Source organism: Ambystoma mexicanum, chromosome 5q (assembly GCF_040938575.1).
Source record: "Ambystoma mexicanum isolate Mex_15411 chromosome 5q, UKY_AmexF1_1, whole genome shotgun sequence".
NCBI classification, from domain to species: Eukaryota; Metazoa; Chordata; class Amphibia; order Caudata; family Ambystomatidae; genus Ambystoma; species Ambystoma mexicanum.
The window spans coordinates 1,305,000,327-1,305,018,516 of NC_090933.1; the positions used below are offsets into that span (position 1 = coordinate 1,305,000,327).

The 18,190-nt window shown below is 47.7% G+C and overlaps 1 protein-coding gene across 2 annotated transcripts in view; it reads right to left on the reverse strand.

The window, feature by feature from the left end:
• Positions 1-18,190, reverse strand: part of LOC138498059 (dentin sialophosphoprotein-like) — a 140,342-nt gene that overhangs the window by 69,529 nt on the left and 52,623 nt on the right. For both annotated transcript variants that reach the window (XM_069621905.1, XM_069621904.1), the window contains exon 3: positions 7,766-7,819. In XM_069621905.1, the coding sequence (XP_069478006.1) occupies positions 7,766-7,819 (54 nt within the window). The remainder of the gene's footprint in view (positions 1-7,765; positions 7,820-18,190) is intronic.

Genomic DNA, 18,190 nt, shown 5'->3' on the forward strand with positions numbered 1-18,190 from the left:
AGATGAACTAAGGTGTCAATAGCCGAGAGCTGTGCACCTGCCCATCCAAGCCTGAGAGATGAACTAAGGTGTCAATAGCCGAGAGCTGTGCACCTGCCCATCCAAGCCTGAGAGATGAACTAAGGTGTCAATAGCCGAGAGCTGTGCATCTGCTCATCCAAGCCTGAGAGATTAACTAACATGTCAATAACCGAGAGCTATGCCTCCCTCATCCAAGCCTGAGAGATGAACTAAGGTGTCAATAGCCGAGAGCTGAGAGCTGTGATCTGCTCATCCAAGCCTGAGAGATTAACTAAGGTGTCAATAGCCGAGAGCTGTGCATCTGCTCATCCAAGCCTGAGAGATGAACTAAGGTGTCAATAACCGAGAGCTGTGCCTCCCTCATCCAAGCCTGAGAGATGAACTAAGGTGTCAATAGCCGAGAGCTGTGCATCTGCTCATCCAAGCCTGAGAGATGAACTAAGGTGTCAATAGCCGAGAGCTGTGCACCTGCCCATCCAAGCCTGAGAGATGAACTAAGGTGTCAATAGCCGAGAGCTGTGCATCTGCTCATCCAAGCCTGAGAGATGAACTAAGGTGTCAATAGCCGAGAGCTATGCCTCCCTCATCCAAGCCTGAGAGATGAACTAAGATGTCAATTACTTCTGAAATCTGTTTTATACTTGGATGATACACACACAATGTAATACCGATATCATGCAAGGTTATGCACACCTGTGGCCCTTGTTTCGGAAAAGATTTATTTATTTTGTAATTAAGAATGCATAAGGTGCAGAGTAACCCTGGCAGCGGGGTACTGTGTGACAACATCAATGCACAATTCAAACAGGTTTCTATGTACAATTTGGACAGCATAAACAGTTGCATAAGAACGAGACCCCGTTCGGATGAAAGGGGACAAGCTAGGAATGTAAAGGCCAGCTTAATCAACAAGGTGTCTAATGCTGTTCCAGATCCGATGAGAGTAGGAAGGAAGAGGGAGGAAAGGACCCGTAGAGGAAAGGCCTGTGGAGAAGAATGGGAGTGGATGGTGAGCCAGCGGAGAGAAGTAAAACCAGGGTGATGTTCCTAAACCTTCACGCATCCCACATTAGACTGGCATCTGACTGCAAAGCCTGGCAAGGGTGGCAGCTGGAGCACAGCCTTCGCGCCATCCAGCAGTGCCAAAGTCTGAGAGACTTCATTTTTCAGGTGTGGAAAACTGGAAAAACTGGACTATGAAAGAAGAGAAATATGAGATTTAAAGTTTAAGGTAGAGTCAAGAATTAAACTAAGAGGTGTGACAGAGGACACCAGGGTGGCGGAGACACAGAGAGACGGGATTGGGGCACGCTACTCTTGCAATGAGGGGAAAGGGTGGAAGATACCAATAGACATTGCGTTTTGGAGGGGTTCCCTTTCAGCAATAATGAAGACATCCTGTCCTGAATGGCACCGAGGGACTCTCCCAGGAGGAGAATATCCGATGGAGACGGCGTTTCCTGACAGACCTATGTGCTGTCGCCGAACCCACGTACCAGGAGACCTAACTCGAACACCAGATCCCTGCAAAGTTTCCACGCAGATATTCTGGCTGGGATCGAGAAAAAGTCGAGGGCCTGGGACCGTATATTGTCTTTGGCTCATCTGGCATCGCGACCGAGGGACGCTCAATTCTCCCAACAGGGATTGTTTGATGAAACACCGCACAGCTCTCTTATTAAGCTGCGTATGCCTGGCCGGGTACACGGTGCTTTGTTTAAGGTTGGACATCTTGCCGGTTCTGGGATATATTGGAGCACGGAAAAGTATTCCCAGCGAGAAGAGACTTTGTAGGATATGTGGAGAAAGTGTGGCAGAATCTCGCCACATACTAACACAATGCTCACACGTGCAATCATTGTATGAAAAGGGATATGCTGAGTCTCGGGACATTGATGAAGACTCACTTTGGAGTACGCAATATGGGCCGGAATCACTTGTAGTGGTATCTGGTGCCTATTGTATATGGCAGATGGTTAAAGATAGACTGGCAATATAGTATGTATTGATTTTTTATGGAATTTTTTACGATGATGAACTTCTATTTATTTATTTATTTATGTATAAGATGTGAATTGTTAGATATAGTTTTGTATGTATTTTTATAAGGATTTTAGTGTGAATGGTTGGTCAACCAAATGCACGTAAATAAAAAAGAAAAATAAAGATATTAATCAGCATAGGACTTAGGACTGAGCCTTGGGGTGCCCCGCAATGTAATGGATGGTTCCCGAATGTGGCTGATCCAACCTGAACAAACTGTGACCAATTACACAGGAAAGAGGAGAACCACATCAGGATGAAGCCAACTAAACCCACGCGTGAGTTTAAGATGGCAATTGCCACCTGTGGCTGACCATATCAAATGCCAGCAAATGATCCATGGGAACGAGCGGGCTAAGGCCGCCAACATCCAGCAGGCACACGTCACCATCCACCACCTGAAGGGCGGCAGTCTTGATACTAGACCCAGCACGAAGCCTGATTGATAAGACCGTAAAAGTGAGTGCTTGGATAAGTGCTGGGAAGATGGACTGCTGCATATTCTTAAATACATTTACCTAAAAATGTCAGGGGAGTAATAAAGCAATCAGTGGCATTTTCTAGCAGATCAGGGTAAGGTTTTGGGATTAGTGTAAGGACTTGACCATGTGCTAGTAGATATGGAAAGACCACTTGGGAAAGAGAAGTATTAAAGGGAGGAAGAAAAAACAGAATTGTTGATAGAAGTAATGAAATATCGGAATACAAGGCTAGAAAACCTAGGAAATGAGGTTCAGAGAGAAGAGACAAAGGGACTGAGCAGGAGATGACATGAAACATAACAGTTGTACAATTGGGAGTGTAACCTCTTTGAACAATTCACATGGCCCCATTACTGCAGTGGGGGTTTGAGATTGAAAGTAACCAGATTTTGCTTTAATGATGTGTTGCCTATAAGCCGCTCCAAGACCATGTCGCCGAGAACGATGTTCAACACTCGGGGACGTAAGCCACTGTTTCTGATTGCAGATGGGAGTTTATTTCTCAATCCTGACTTTGGACTAATACCAAGGAGCAAAGTGAATGAGATGTATGGTTTACACAATGGAGCGGGCACAGAGAATTTTCAACAGACAGAGCCAGAGAGTGATAGTCGGAGGCCAATGACATTAGTATAAGCAGCAGGGAAATCCAGATTATTATAAGAAAGAAAAAAGAATAGACCTTTTGAAGGATAGAATCAATAAAGATTAAAAAAAACTTCTTGAAGGCCTTTTACAAGCATTATCTATACGGCCAAAGCAGTAGCATTCCACGTCTCTGCATTTTATTGTAAAGCTACCCATAAGTCAGGCGTATGCTACCATTTTAGTGGAAGTTAATTAATTTGCAAACATGATTAATTTTGTTCTCACATGTTTAAACACTGCTAAGAAACGGGCTCAAGCATTTTAAGAAGAATTTGTCACACTGCATAGATTTCACTTTTGTTATTATTTTGGATTAAGTTTCTCATTTTGTCACACATCTTTAAGCAGCATTCTGCTCTGAGGTTGAGATGAAAGTTTGACTGTTACCAAGCAATCATCCACAGATAGATATACAAACTGAAAGAGTGAATCAAGTTATCAAACAGTACCTGCATGGCTATTTACAGTATCATCTGAAAGTACTGATGTTGGTTTAACACCGATAACAATGCAGTGCTTTCATCTCTCCAATTTTCAACACACTGAACGGTTGGTTATGTGTATGGCCACCCTCCCAGAATGATGTTAAGCAAACCATTAATATCTAGAAAGGTGGGTGCAGTCAAGATATGAACCATTTTGATAGACAGAATCATGGCTAGTAGAGACAGAAAATCCGACTTAAGATGTGGAAATCTTCAAAAGGTTTAGAGAAAAAAGAAAACATCCAGCTCCCTCTTATGGTAGTGGGGTTAACGTTTACTTGTCGAACAGATATATCAACATATATGGTGTAAGGAAGTTCCAACCACGATATGGATCATTTTATTGTTTACACAATGATGAAACCAACTGCAGTGAAAGTAAAACCTCCAAAATAGAGGATACACTTTCTGTGTGGCTCTTGTGGCTCAAAACACACCAGTTATGGACACAGTGAATGAAGAAGACGAGGTAAAAGCTATTTTGTAAGCAGAATTTCTTCAATATATTCTTTATTTTTGTAAGAACACTCTTGAGAATGTGTTGAATGAACCTTTTTATTTTAAATCCCACTGAACCCAAGGAGAAGGACAGAGCTTCAGATGAGATGGTGGTTCTGCTAAGTCTGTCTGGCCCACCCTTCGTGATTACTGAAAACAGTGGTGCCTGCCAAACCTGGCCCACCCTTGATTTGTATTGAAGATGGCGGTACCTGTTAAGCCTGGCCCAACCTTCCTGTTTATCGAAGACGGTTCTGCCTGCTAAGCCTGGCCCACGCTTCCTGTTTACAGAACACAGTGGTGCCTGCTAAGCCTGGCCCACCCTTCCTGTTAACTGAAGACTGTGGGGCCTGCTAAGCCCACCCATACTTCCTATTTACTGAAGAGGGCGGTACCTGTTAAGCCTAGCCCACTCTTCCTGTTTATTGAAGACAGTTCTGCCTGCTAAACCTGGACCACACTTCCTGTTTACTGAAGACAGTGGTGCCTACTAAGCCAGGTCCATCCTTCCTGTTTACTGAGCACTGTGGTACCTGCTAAGCCTGGCCCACCCTTCCTGTTTACTGAAGACAGTGGTGCCTACTAAGCCAGGTCCATCCTTCCTGTTTACTGAGCACTGTGGTACCTGCTAAGCCTGGCCCACCCTTCCTGTTTACTGAAGACAGTGGTGCCTGCTAAGCCAGGTCCATCCTTCCTGTTTACTGAGCACTGTGGTACCTGCTAAGCCTGGCCCACCCTTCCTGTTTACTGAAGACAGTGGTGCCTGCTAAGCCAGGTCCATCCTTCCTGTTTACTGAGCACTGTGGTACCTGCTAAGCCTGGCCCACCCTTCCTGTTTACTGAAGACAGTGGTGCCTGCTAAGCCAGGTCCATCCTTCCTCTTTACTGAGGACTGTGGTACCTGCTAAGCCTAACCCACCATTCCTGTGTATTGAAGATGGTGGTCCCTGCTAATCCTGGTCCACCCTTCTGCTTTACTGAAGCCGGTGGTGACTGCTAAGCCTGGCCTTTCCTTCCTATTTACGGAAGGCGGTCTGCTATCCAGGGGTCAAGTCATAAAAAAGACAGTGGGGGCCTCATTAACATACCAATTGAATGTGGTGTCAGTAGAAATTAGCATATAAAGGTGCCCTCTGAAAACTGTGGGGGGGACGTCCACCCGTGTGTGACCTCGACTTGAGCCCTACTGCTAAGCCTGTCCCATCATACCTGTTTACTGAAGACTGTAGTACCTGCTAAGCCTGGCACTCCCTTCCTGTTTACTGAAGACTGCAGTAGCTGCTAAACCTGGCCCACCATACCTGTTTACAGAAGACTGCAGTACCTGCCAAAGATAGCTCACCCTCCCTGTGTATTGAAGATGGTGGTGCCTGCTAAGCCTGGTCCACCCTTCCTGCTAACTAAAGATGGTGGTGCCTGCTAAGCCTAAGCCTGGGGCACCCTTCATTTTATAATATGGTGGCTGCTAAGCCTGGCCCACCCTTCCTAATTACTGAAGACAGTGTTACCTGCTAAGCCTGGCCCACACTTCCTGTTAACTGAAGATGGTGGTGCCTGCTAAGCCTGGCCAGCCGCTCCTGTTTACTGGAGAAGGTGGTGCCTGCTAAGCCTGGCCCACACTTCATGTTCACTGTAGACTCTGGTGGCTGCTATGCCTGGTCCACCCTTCCTGTTTACTGAAGCAGGCAGTGCCTGCTAAGCCTGGCCCACCCTTCCTGTTTACTGGAGACTGTGGTGCAGGTAAGCCTGGCCCACCCTTCCTGTTTACTGGAGACTGTGGTGCTGGTAAGCCTGGTCCACCCTTGCTGTTAACTGAAGACGGCGGTGCCTGCTAAGCCTGGCACTCCCTTCCCGTTTACTGAAGACGGTGGTGCCTGCTAAGCCTGGCCCACACTTCATGTTCACTGTAGACTCTGGTGGCTGCTAAGCCTGGTCCACCCTTCCTGTTTACTGAAGACGGAGGGACCTGCTAAGCCTGGCCCACCCTTCCTGTTTACTGAAGACGGCAGTGCCTGCAAAGCCTGGCCCACCCTTCCTGTTTACTGAAGACGGTGGTGCCTGCTAAGCCTGGCCCACCCTTCCTGTTTACTGAGCACTGTGGTACCTGCAAAGCCTGGCCCACCCTTCCTGTTTACTGAAGACGGTGGTGCCTGCTAAGCCTGGCCCACCCTTCCTGTTTACTGAAGACGGCAGTGCCTGCTAAGCCTGGCCCACCCTTCCTGTTTACTGAAGACGGTGGTGCCTGCTAAGCCTGGCCCACCCTTCCTGTTTACTGAAGATGGTGGTGCCTGCTAAGCCTGGCCCACCCTTCCTGTTTACTGAAGACGGCAGTGCCTGCTAAGCCTGGCCCACCCTTCCTGTTTACTGAAGATGGTGGTGCCTGCTAAGCCTGGCCCACCCTTCCTGTTTACTGAAGACGGAGGGGCCTGCTAAGCCTGGCCCACCCTTCCTGTTTACTGAAGACGGTGGTGCCTGCTAAGCCTGGCCCACACTTCATGTTCAATGGAGACTCTGGTGGCTGCTAAGCCTGGCCCACCCTTCCTGTTTACTGAAGACGATGGTGCAGGTAAGCCTGGCCCACCCTTCCTGTTTATTGAAGACGGCAGTGCCTGCTAAGCCTGGCCCACCCTTCCTGTTTACTGAAGACGGTGGTGCCTGCTAAGCCTGGCCCACCCTTCCTGTTTACTGAAGACGGTGGTGCCTGCTAAGCCTGGCCCACCCTTCCTGTTTACTGAAGACGGAGGGGCCTGCTAAGCCTGGCCCATCCTTCCTGTTTATTGAAGACGGCAGTGCCTGCTAAGCCTGGCCCACCCTTCCTGTTTACTGAAGACGGTGGTGCCTGCTAAGCCTGGCCCACCCTTCCTGTTTACTGAAGACGGAGGGGCCTGCTAAGCCTGGCCCACCCTTCCTGTTTATTGAAGACGGCAGTGCCTGCTAAGCCTGGCCCACCCCTTCCTGTTTATTGAAGACGGCAGTGCCTGCTAAGCCTGGCCCACCCTTCCTGTTTACTGAAGACGGTGGTGCCTGCTAAGCCTGGCCCACCCTTCCTGTTTACTGAAGACGGAGGGGCCTGCTAAGCCTGGCCCACACTTCCTGTTTACTGAAGACAGAGGGGCCTGCTAAGCCTGGCCCACCCTTCCTGTTTATTGAAGACGGTGGTGCCTGCTAAACATGGCCAGCCACTCCTGTTTACCGGAGACGGCGGTGCCTGCTAAACCTGGCCCACCCTTCCTGTTTACTGAAGACGGAGGGGCCTGCTAAGCCTGGCCCACCCTTCCTGTTTACTGAAGACGGTGGTGCCTGCTAAGCCTGGCCCACCCTTCATGTTCAATGGAGACTCTGGTGGCTGCTAAGCCTGGTCTACCCTTACACACCTATTGCCGTGACCAATAACCACCAGGGTGTTAACCGCCTGATGTTTCCACACCATCTGTCAGACGCAGCCAGTGGTACTTCACTCTGCCATGTGCCCAGGCCCATCGAAGCATAGCTACCTGTCCACTACTCCTTGCCACCATAGAAAGACAACATGAGAACACTAATCCAGAAGCATATGCTGACGTGTGATTGTGTCCTTTTAATTCTTACCTCTTGTGGACCTCGCAGAAGCAGGGGAGGGGTCAACAGTGGAGGCCGTCACTTCTGCAAAGACATAAAAGAAGGAAGAGGTGAGTTATGGGGAGTCTGCCCCATCACCCAGCCCCAAGTGCTCAATCATTGGTCTAGCAGGCATGGTTCATAACACACACACACACAGTGACACCTGTCACTCAAACCATGCGTGCCATCATCAGCACACCACTTCCAGCTGAGCTTCGAATGTCCAGATGTGTCCTTGGATCTGATAAGTGTGGCTTCCCCTACAGAGGAGGGGCCACCCTCATGCCCCTCGCCCGGGCTTCAGGGTGGATCTCAGACAGTTATCTGGGATGGTAGCCTACACAGGGGCTTTTTTCCACCTCTGCATGTCCTTCCTGGTGATAATTCAGAATGCCTAAATGATGCCTGAGGATAGGGGCGGGTCAGAGTGGCCTGGGGTCCTAGCAGTGTATTCAAGCAGGAAGAGAGACAGTCAACACACTGCTAGGTTGAGGCAAATGGTATGCATGGAGTATGTTGCCATATGTCAGGAGGGGGTAGGGCGGTGGCGTGTTTGTACGTATAAGCCATAGAGCTTGCACCAGCGCTGAACCCTCCCTGTGGATGTGTGATTGTTTTGAGATGTTTTGGCAGGCCCAGTTTATTTCCCCCAGGTCAGTTTCTTCTGACCTGAGCACCTGTGTTTAATCACTTTTACACAGTACCGCCCACCATTTTATCGGTGGAAATTGCTGCCTGTGGTTTGTAGGCAAGATAGATATTAGTCTCGGGAGGATAGCTCAGCGGCAATGTACTCGCCTTGGAAGCAAGACGACACAGAGCCACACAGGTTCGATCCCCGGGTTCACGCTTAGAAACCTCTGGGTATTAAGCGCGTTATAAATAACTTATCATATCATATCATAGGACAGAGGAACCCATGCCAAGGGCTTCTTGTCCCACTTGGCCTCTTGGTGGAGGCCGCGATTTGTTGCCAGGAAGAGGGGGGGGGTCAGTGCCAATTGTTGGGTGCCACTGCACTCTGCAGAGTTCTGACCACCCCTTGTTGGCCCGCCATCCATTCCCCAATCTTTATTTGGTGCCCCCCTCCCCTCGACCCCACTCTGATTGCCCTCGCCGGATCCATTGGTTCTGCGACAAAGCTCCCACTATTCCTTAGCGTAGGAATAGTGCCCAGATTGCAAGACCAAAGAGAGAACCAAGAACTGGGTTGGCATGGATAAGACGAATGTGAACTGTAGGCTCTGGGAACTCTACGAAGAAACGACTAAACATCTCGTCTTATTTTGCCCCCTACTCCGATCACAAAGAACGAAATGTCTTGGTCCCTTGATGGCAGAGTTGTCAACGAGGAACGCTGAAGAGTGGTGGCACCTGATGTACATCGGAGAGAACAAAAAACTGGCAAGTGCCCTAACGTTGTTCCTAGACGAGATTGAAAAGTGTCGTGAAACCATGGACTATCCGCGCGCAAGTGTTGTTGGGGTGGTTGCAGGATCTTCATTAGCTTGATGGGAAGTTTACTGTACGTAATTGATGTGATGAAATGTGACTGTTTTCTTTCTGTTTTAAAGGCTTGTAAGGCCAAATAAATTTTTTTTAAAAAAAAAATAACAAAAATAGTGCCCAGACTGCACCCGGAAATGGGAGTCCCAGTGAATATTCGAAGATTTACTCTCATTTATTTTGCACAGCACCTATCCCATTTCATGCTTGTGCTGGCAATTTGAACATGAATAAACACCACTTTGCACATTTTAGATATACATGCATTGCAGATGGGGGAACAAAAATAACATTTAATATCACAGCAGGGCATGTCTAAGGCACTGAATTTTAAAGTTGAATTTGTATTATGTATACTATATTTTTCTTTTTTTCCCTTGGGAATGCCATTTTAACTCACCCTGAAATTATACTAAAGAAATAAAACTTGGGTAAGTGAATATATGGAGTGCGTAGGGCTCCATTCTGATGGTTGTATGGTTTGTGCGCCTGAAGGGGTGGACTTTGACAGGAACTAGTTGAGAGTTGGGTTTGAGGTTCTTCCTGTGTGGCTGCGGGGACAGGAAGACCTGCCCTTGTGATCTGGTCACATAGTCTACTTTGCAAAGACTTATGTTTAAGTCCTCCCTCACTCCCTTTAATGGCTATCAGGTTGGGCATGGTTCTGGTCCAGTGCAGTGCGGACAAGGCCAGATATTGTCAGGTCATTTGCTTCATTACTGGTCGCGGCCTTGTTGAGCGGTGCGGACTAGGCCAGATATTGTCAAGTCATTTGCTTCCTTACTGGTCGCGGGACTAGGCCAGATATTGTCAAGTCATTTGCTTCCTTACTGGTCGCGAGACTAGGCCAGATATTGTCAAGTCATTTGCTTCCTTTCTGGTCGCGGCCTTGTTGCGAGGTGCGGACTTGGCCAGATATTGTCAAGTCATTTGCTTCCTTTCTGGTCGCGGCCTTGTTCAGAGGTGCGGACTTGGCCAGATATTGTCAAGTCATTTGCTTCCTTTCTGGTGGCTGCCTTGTTGAGAGGTGTGGACTAGACCAGATATTGTGAAGTCATCCGTTTTCTTACTGGTCGCGACCTTGTTGCGAGGTGCGGACTTGGCCAGATATTGTCAAGTCATTTGTTTCCTTACTGGTCACGGCCTTGTTGAGCTGTGCGGACTAGGCCAGATATTGTCAAGTCATTCGTTTCCTTACTGGTCACGGCCTTGTTGAGCTGTGCGGACTAGGCCAGATATTGTCAAGTCATTCGTTTCCTTACTGGTCACGGCCTTGTTGAGCTGTGCGGACTAGGCCAGATATTGTCAAGTCATTTGCTACCTTTCTGGTTGCGGCTTGTTGAGGACGCAGTTGGCCTTGAATGGAATACATGCTTTGAGGGTGAGCCAATGGGGATTCAGGAGGATGGGGTCAAATTGGGATCTGGCTGGCCACTGTATAGCAAGCCCCCTTTTGTGAGTCCATTGAGAAGTCTGCGTGAGATTGGACAAGGGCCGATGACGGATGAGGCGGGGGTGCATTGCGGCATGTAGGCGCTAGCCCAAGTGAGCGCATGAAACACTTTCATCTGGTGCACTATGATGCATGGATTTCATGATCCTCTCGCAACCAGCGCAGTTCCTAGGCTTTCGCTATTATTTTGGTGCCTAGTGTTGGCTGGTGAGTAAAACTAGGAGCAAGAAAATGGGTGCGCAGCGGGGGAGGGTGGGGGCAGTTGTGATTACTCATCTTTGGTGTGCAGCTGTTTCATAGTATGTGCATATGCTACCAATGTAGACAGGTGTAATACAGGATCCAACTTCATATTTGCAAAAATGCTTATTTTTACTCGCGTGTACGGTACCATCTTTGTGGGGACTTGAACGTGTGTTACCATCCTTGTGGGGACTTATTTCATCATCCTTATTTGGAATTAAATACGTCCATATATAAATGACTAAAGGTTTTATACTACTCTTTTCACATTATACAATTCTAGTTCTAACAATTGGTACCTCTCCACATCCTAGGGATGCTCAACAGATAGATGGTAGAGGTAGAGCATTTCTTATAAAATATTCACTTAAAGGCTCTTAATTCTGGTATTAAATCCTATATCGAATAGTCCAAATGTGTCAGAAAAGAGAACTGGCACATAGAAGGATGACATGCATAAATCAGGATGACACGCTGTCGTGAAGGTGGGAAGCAGTGATTGGAATTCAGGTTTCATTGTTTCACCATCGCCATCTTGCCCAATGATCTGTGTGATTGGCATGATGATACAGGTTTCACTCAATACTTTGGGACTGTATGTGACGACTGTGAAGTTAATTTTTCCGATAGTGATGCTGCGTGATTGTGGTAAAGGGAATGACCCCACAAAGATTGTGTGTGATAATATTGTTATTGAAGACCCCACATAGATGGTGTGTGATTAATATTATGCTAAAGTCCTTACAGAGATGGTGCATCATAACAGTGGTGTAACCGTCCCCCGCAGAGATGGTGTGTGACAATAATGATGGTAAAGACCCCACAGTGATACTCTGCAGTAATACCAGTGTTGAAGTGCCCGCAAAGATGATGTGTAATTATTGTGATGTTAAACACACACACACACACACACACACACACACACACACACACACACACACACACACACACACATATGTTTAGTTACTGGTTACAGACAGTGACACACACATACAGGCGCTGCATGCATAATAAACCGGACTTCCAGCCATCAGCGCCAAGAAGCCATGGAAATGGTGAGCATTGAGCTGTGCAAATGCTGATTAACGTAACTGCACAGCATTTATTGTACACATTGTATGTGGAGGCGATGTTGTTTGCTTTATCAACCAGTTGCCCTCATACGTTATGCGGCTGACACTGTGATTTTGAACAAAACCCCAATACGTTTCTAGAGCTAGCTATCAACCCCGAAATCCTTTCGCCGGGGAAACCAGTTCACACAGAGTGATACTAAAAATAATGCAGTGGCTTTTGGGGTGCACATGACTACATTTTAATGGAAAGACGCCGGGATGGCGAGTGCCTCCTGGCCGTGCCCGTGATTGGCTACTTGGTGTTTCAGGCCAGTATAATTCAGGCTGGTGCCTTGCAGGTCACCGGCTGCTCAATACTTGAATTTTGCTGGAAGCCATTGTGTTCTGTGGGCTTCACCAGCCGGTAATTTGCCCGGGGCACAAGTTATAAGTCAGAGTGAATTGAGAGCCCTAACACCGGGCCCTGGTGACGTTACCGGCCGGAGAAGCCCGGAGAACGAATTATTGCGATTAGCACCCCGAAGCAAACATTCGAAGTGCTACTAGCAATTGAGGAGAAGAAACACCTGGGCTGCTTCGCTCACAGCAACGGCCGGGGAAAGTTGGCATGGTAATGGAAAGCAGGGCTCTGCTCACAGTCCCTCTTCCATTTCCATGGGAAGCCAAGCGAACAGTGCGGCCTGGGCGCAGGAACCCTTTCCATGTAAGGAGAGCTGGATAGGGACGGGGGTGTTGGGCTGGATTTGGGGGTGGGAGTGACAGGAGGAGGGAAAGCGACAGTCTGTGGGTGGGTGCGCAGACCGAACAGGTTGCTCTGAACCCGGGCTTGCATTGTTACAATCAGCCTGATTTTGGAGCCACGTGATTGGCTGCCCCACCCGCCAAGGGTGCTAATTAGATATCATGGATGGTAGATCACTGTCCAGCCCATCACCTGGCCTTCATCTGGAATTAACGGTAGGTCCCTGAGCTCTCGGGAAGATGTGCCACCTTTACATGGTAGTCGCGAATAAAACCACTAGGGCTTCCTTAAGCAATCACGATTTAGCATGGTCACATTTCTCGTTAATAGAAATACATCTGTGTATAATTTTTATAAATGTTCAGTCAACCTTGAATGGCTGCTCTTTGATTCCCAAAACAACAATTCAGAAGTTTATTTGCTAGCTAAATGATGCTCTTTTAATAATTAATAACTCATTTTTTTAATAGCGCTACAAACCCACAGGTATCTAAGCGCTGAAATAACAGTTGATGTCATTATCCCACTGCGTGGTACTCAATTTATCGACCTCAGAAGGATGTAAGACTGAATTGGCGCTGCCAGGATTCGAACCTCAGCAGGTTGCACACAGATGTCAGAACGAGCGCACAGCTTGCTGTATTATCTGACGGGCTTTTAAATGCAAGTATGACCCATTATTCAAAAGTGAATTCTAATCGCTTATAAGGGGTATTCAGTTTTCAAATGTCTTCATATTTTATAGAGCGGAAGCCTCAAAATGTAATGTAATTTGTCATTTCTATAGCACCTTTTCCCATTGATATGTCCTCAAAACGCTGAAGGATAACGCCCTCGGAGGACCGAAGTCTGTGGAATGGGAGATTCGTCAGAGGAGTTTAGAATGCGTGTGTGCATTGTAGCCAATATGAGGCTAGGTAGGGGTGGCAATGTCCCTGCTAGTGACTCATGTCGAGCTGGCATGTGCATGTGTGCTGCAAGGTAGTCGGAAGAGTATGCGAGTGCAAGAGACTCATTATGTGTCCAACTAGACCACATTTGTGTCGTGGGACATGCTGCATGCGTATGGCAGAGGAGCTATGCATCGTGTTTTAGTATAGTGTATGATAGTAGACGCGTGTGGGTGGGCGACCATGCCTGTGGCTATCTTCATCAAAATGGAGTGCGATACGTTCCCGTGTGTCCAGGCTGGTTTCTAGGTTTTGAAGTTGTGGCGTGAATTCTGCAATCTGATGGAGTTTATTCACTGCGTTGCTTAGAACATTTCATGAGAACGTCAGTGCTGCCTCGGCCTATCGGAGAGCAGGGTTTATTCTCTCCGTCGCTCAGTACATTTCATGAGAACGTCAGTGCTGCCTCGGCCTATCTGAGAGCAGAGTTTATTCTCTCCATCGCTCAGTACATTTCATGAGAGCGTCAGTGCTGCCTCGGCCTATCTGAGGGCAGAGTTTATTCACTCCGTCGCTCAGTACATTTCATGAGGGTGTCAGTGCTTCCTCGGCCTGTCTGAGGGCTCATAGCGGTATCTAAGTTTGTGGGGATTAGGTCTGGGCAGGGTGCAGTTCCAGATGACATTGAATCCCATAATCCCTTAATCTTGTAAATGTAGGGCTCAAATCCCTGAGGAGTTGCCCTATATGAAAGTGACTTTCAATATACTGGACTATAGGAATGTAGAAACTTTGGAAGATCTCGGTTTGTTTGCAAGGACTGATATGGAAGTTTGCTTGTGTCTTAAACCCGAAAGCTGGCCTGGGCCAGGTCCATGCACTGGCTAAAATAGCCTTTTAGACTAAGGTAATAAGAATTGTAAGGTTCTGCGGTCAAATGAACATTGTTAGTATTGTCTCTGGGGTACTAGCCCCTAGCTCTGTGAGGGCAAATCTATGGGGCCGGCCCAAATGACAGGACCTCCTGGTCTTGAGACCAGAGTAGTGAGGGGCCTTAAGAGGAAAACAGGGTTGGAAGCAGTGGCGTGTCCAGACTCTTTTGACTGGGATGGTCCAAGTAGGGCACTGACATGAAGGGGTGGCATGAAGTACGGGCGCCTACACACATAATGATCATAGTTTAGGATAATGGGGTGGCCAATCAGACTCCATGGGCAGCACGTGCCATCCCAGGCCACTCCCTGGATACACCACTGGTTGGAAGCAAATGAGGAATAGGTGTCACAGGTTTACGGCCGGGCGATTGAGCTCATTGCCTTCCTCTGAGACAGAGTTGCACCTCAGTGTAATGCAATCCACTGCATTGGGGAGACTCAGTTGAAAAGGGCTGGCTTTGTTAGGAGTCGAAGGCACTTGGCATTTTCAAAAAAGAATAATTTAACGTCTGAGGGCCGAGCTGCGTCCGCAACCCTTAGCATGGATGGGTATTTATGTATTGTTCCAAATTGTACGTTATGGTACCTCTGCTCAGTATATTTCTTCAACTCGTTTAGGAACTTTAATGGAGAAACCCAAACCAACAAATGTTCTCTGAGGTCGTCACCTGGAGTGCTGCTCCAAGCTCTGAGGGCCTTAGAAGGAGCATTGTTAGTTGTGCTGAGGTAGCTGAGCAAAGGGCTCGAGAAGGAAGGTATTTTGGAAGAGAGCGTCGGATGTAGTGAAGGCCCTGGCCCCCGAAAGCCTTGTTGACACTGCAGAGGGTCTTGAACTTGACCCTTGCAGCCACTGGGAGCCAGTGGAGAGATGTCAGGGCTGGTGAGATACGATCCCTGGGCTTGAGGCCAAGGACAAGTCTCGCAGTCCTGTTCTGGATAGGTTTCAGAGGGCGCAGAGTAGAGGAAGGAATGTTGAGAAAGAAGCTGTTGCAGTAGTCCAGCCTAGAGAGAACCAGGGCTCTAGAGAAAGTGAGCTTCTGGGGGAACCTGGAAAAAGGAAGAATAGCCTTGAGGAGTTGCAACTGGTAGTGAGCCTTCTTGCCAAGGTCTCTGATGTGCTGAGAGAAGGAGAGGGCGAAGTCGAAGATGACACCAAGGTTTTTTGCCTCTCAGGAAGGCGAAGGAAGAGGGCCTAAGGAGGGCAACCAGAGTGAAAGGGGGAAAGCGGGAGCAGGGGTCCCAATGAGAAGGATCTCTGTCTTACTGGCATTAAGGCAGAGGCCGTTGGAGGCGCACCAATCCTTAATCACAAATAGACATGAATGAGCGAGAGAGGAGAGGAGGCTGAGGGGAGCTGGAAGGAGTGTCATCTGCGTAACACTGAAAGTTAGAGGAGAATGTAGAGATCAGGTGGGCCAAGGGAGCCAAGTAGACATTGAAAAACCAGGGTGATAGGATAGAGCCCTGGGGAACACCACATGTGGAGAGAGAGGTGGTGGAGAGAATGAATCCAAGTTGGACCTGGTAGGGTCAGTCCCAGAGGAAGGAAGTCAGCCACTCCAAAGTCAGATCCGTGATGCCCAGGATCTCACAAAGTCACTTGATCAGGATGGCGTGATTGACAGTGTCAAAAGCAGAGGAAAGGTCAAGGAGGATTAGGACAGATTCTGGGGTCCAGATTAGAGAGAAGATCTTCATGGGTGTTCGGGAGAGCAGTTTCTGTGCCACTGCCTCCTCTGAAGCCAGACTGATGGTCATGGAGTCAATCAACAGATTCAGTGTGGAGAGTAAGCTGGGAGATGGCGGGCTTTTCCAGGAGTTTGCCCAGGAAAGGAGTGATAGAGTTTGGCAGTAGTTTTCCAGACAGGTAGGATCGGCAGAAGGATTTTTGTGGAAGGGGTTCACAAGGGAGTGCTTAAGGAGATTGGGGAAAGATCCAGTGGCAAAGGAGTGATTGCAGAAATGGGCCAAGGCTGGAGCAAGGGTGTCAATGTGGTTCTTAAGGAGCAGGGCAGCACCTGTTTGGATGACACTTTCATAGATCAGACTTGTCTAGAAAGAAGAGAACCCTTATGAAAGAAGAGGACCAGATTTCGTCATTCAGCCCACTGATTCCAGCAAGAGTAGTCCGATGATCATTCGGTAGGTTGTGGAGTTCATTTCTTAACTCTGTACTGCTACTGTAGAGTGAGGGGAAGCCTGGCTGTATTCTCTGACAAGGAGTAGTTTATCCTGTATATTCTCCAGGGTGATGTTGCTACTGTTACTTGGCTGGAATCGCTGGAGGTAGTTAACCCAGCAGGTGTTTGACCTCCAAATGGAAGGGGAGTTGAGTGGTTATCACGGTCTCTAGTAGCTCAGTGATGCTGAGACGCCCCATAATGGGCATGTAGTCACACAGGACTTCACACGTGTTTCTCTCCCTTTTCGCAATGCAAGTAAAAGAACGGTGATTGCATAAAAGAATTAAGTCCATAAATCCATCTAAGAAGAGAAAAGCCCATCAGACCTTGGATGGGCAATAGCTTTCTGAAATGAAATGGAAGGGAAACTGAACCACTGTGTCTAACGGCTTACTCCACCACTAACCTCCCACCCATCCAAGCTCTGCCGGCTTCCCATCCTTGGATGCGCCATGAAAGAGAGGGTACATTCCCAAGCTGGTCCACCTACCGAGAATCGGGGCAGTAATTTATTTCATGGAACATTCCCAGGGTGTAGTAATGGATGATACTGTGACTTTAGTTTTCCTCTAACAGAATCTAAAGTTTATGATATGTACCATGCTATGTATGGCAGACAGACTGGGCTCAAGTCATAAAAACAAGGCATCCTCCATCAATATACAGAAACCAAAATCACATATCGAAAGGGCATGGTTAATATCCCAAAAACAAGGCCACAAAATCAAACCCGCTTGCAATCAGACCCGCCACATTCATGCTTAACTCTCACGCTTACAAGCACAAAGAGAAGTGTATTCATTTGCAAAGCTGAATAGCCATTGTAATATTGTATCATTTAACAGTATGTACACACCTCATTTAGAATACGTGATCCTCAACCATGTAGGACTTTATTACCATGCATGCATCACTGACTACCTATATATAGGTCTAACCGCCTACTAGTTCTAGTTTCGGCCCACCATACCAAAAATAATATTGAGTCACCTTCTTCAGGGAAAATAAGTATATAAAGTGGGTTCCTTGTTGATCAATAGACTATCTACAGACTCCCTTCCAGATTCTCCTGTAGAGAGAAACTGAGCTGCGTAATCGAACTGAAGTGCTTGGGGTGGAGTCACTTGTTTACTGGAAACACTTCCGGTAACTCCTGAAAAATGGATTGATCCAAAACGGCCAATTACCAATCAAAATTGCCCTGCATTAATCCAAGGTGGAGGTAGACAAACATAATTTTTATAGTTTCTTTAGGTCACACAGGTGTCCAAGGACAGACTCAAGGGCCTGTTTCATGAGTTGAGTCATGATTGTTCCGGTTCATATTCCCATTCCATCTGACGATGATAGTGGCATATGGTAACCACCTGAGCCAGTGCTCACCA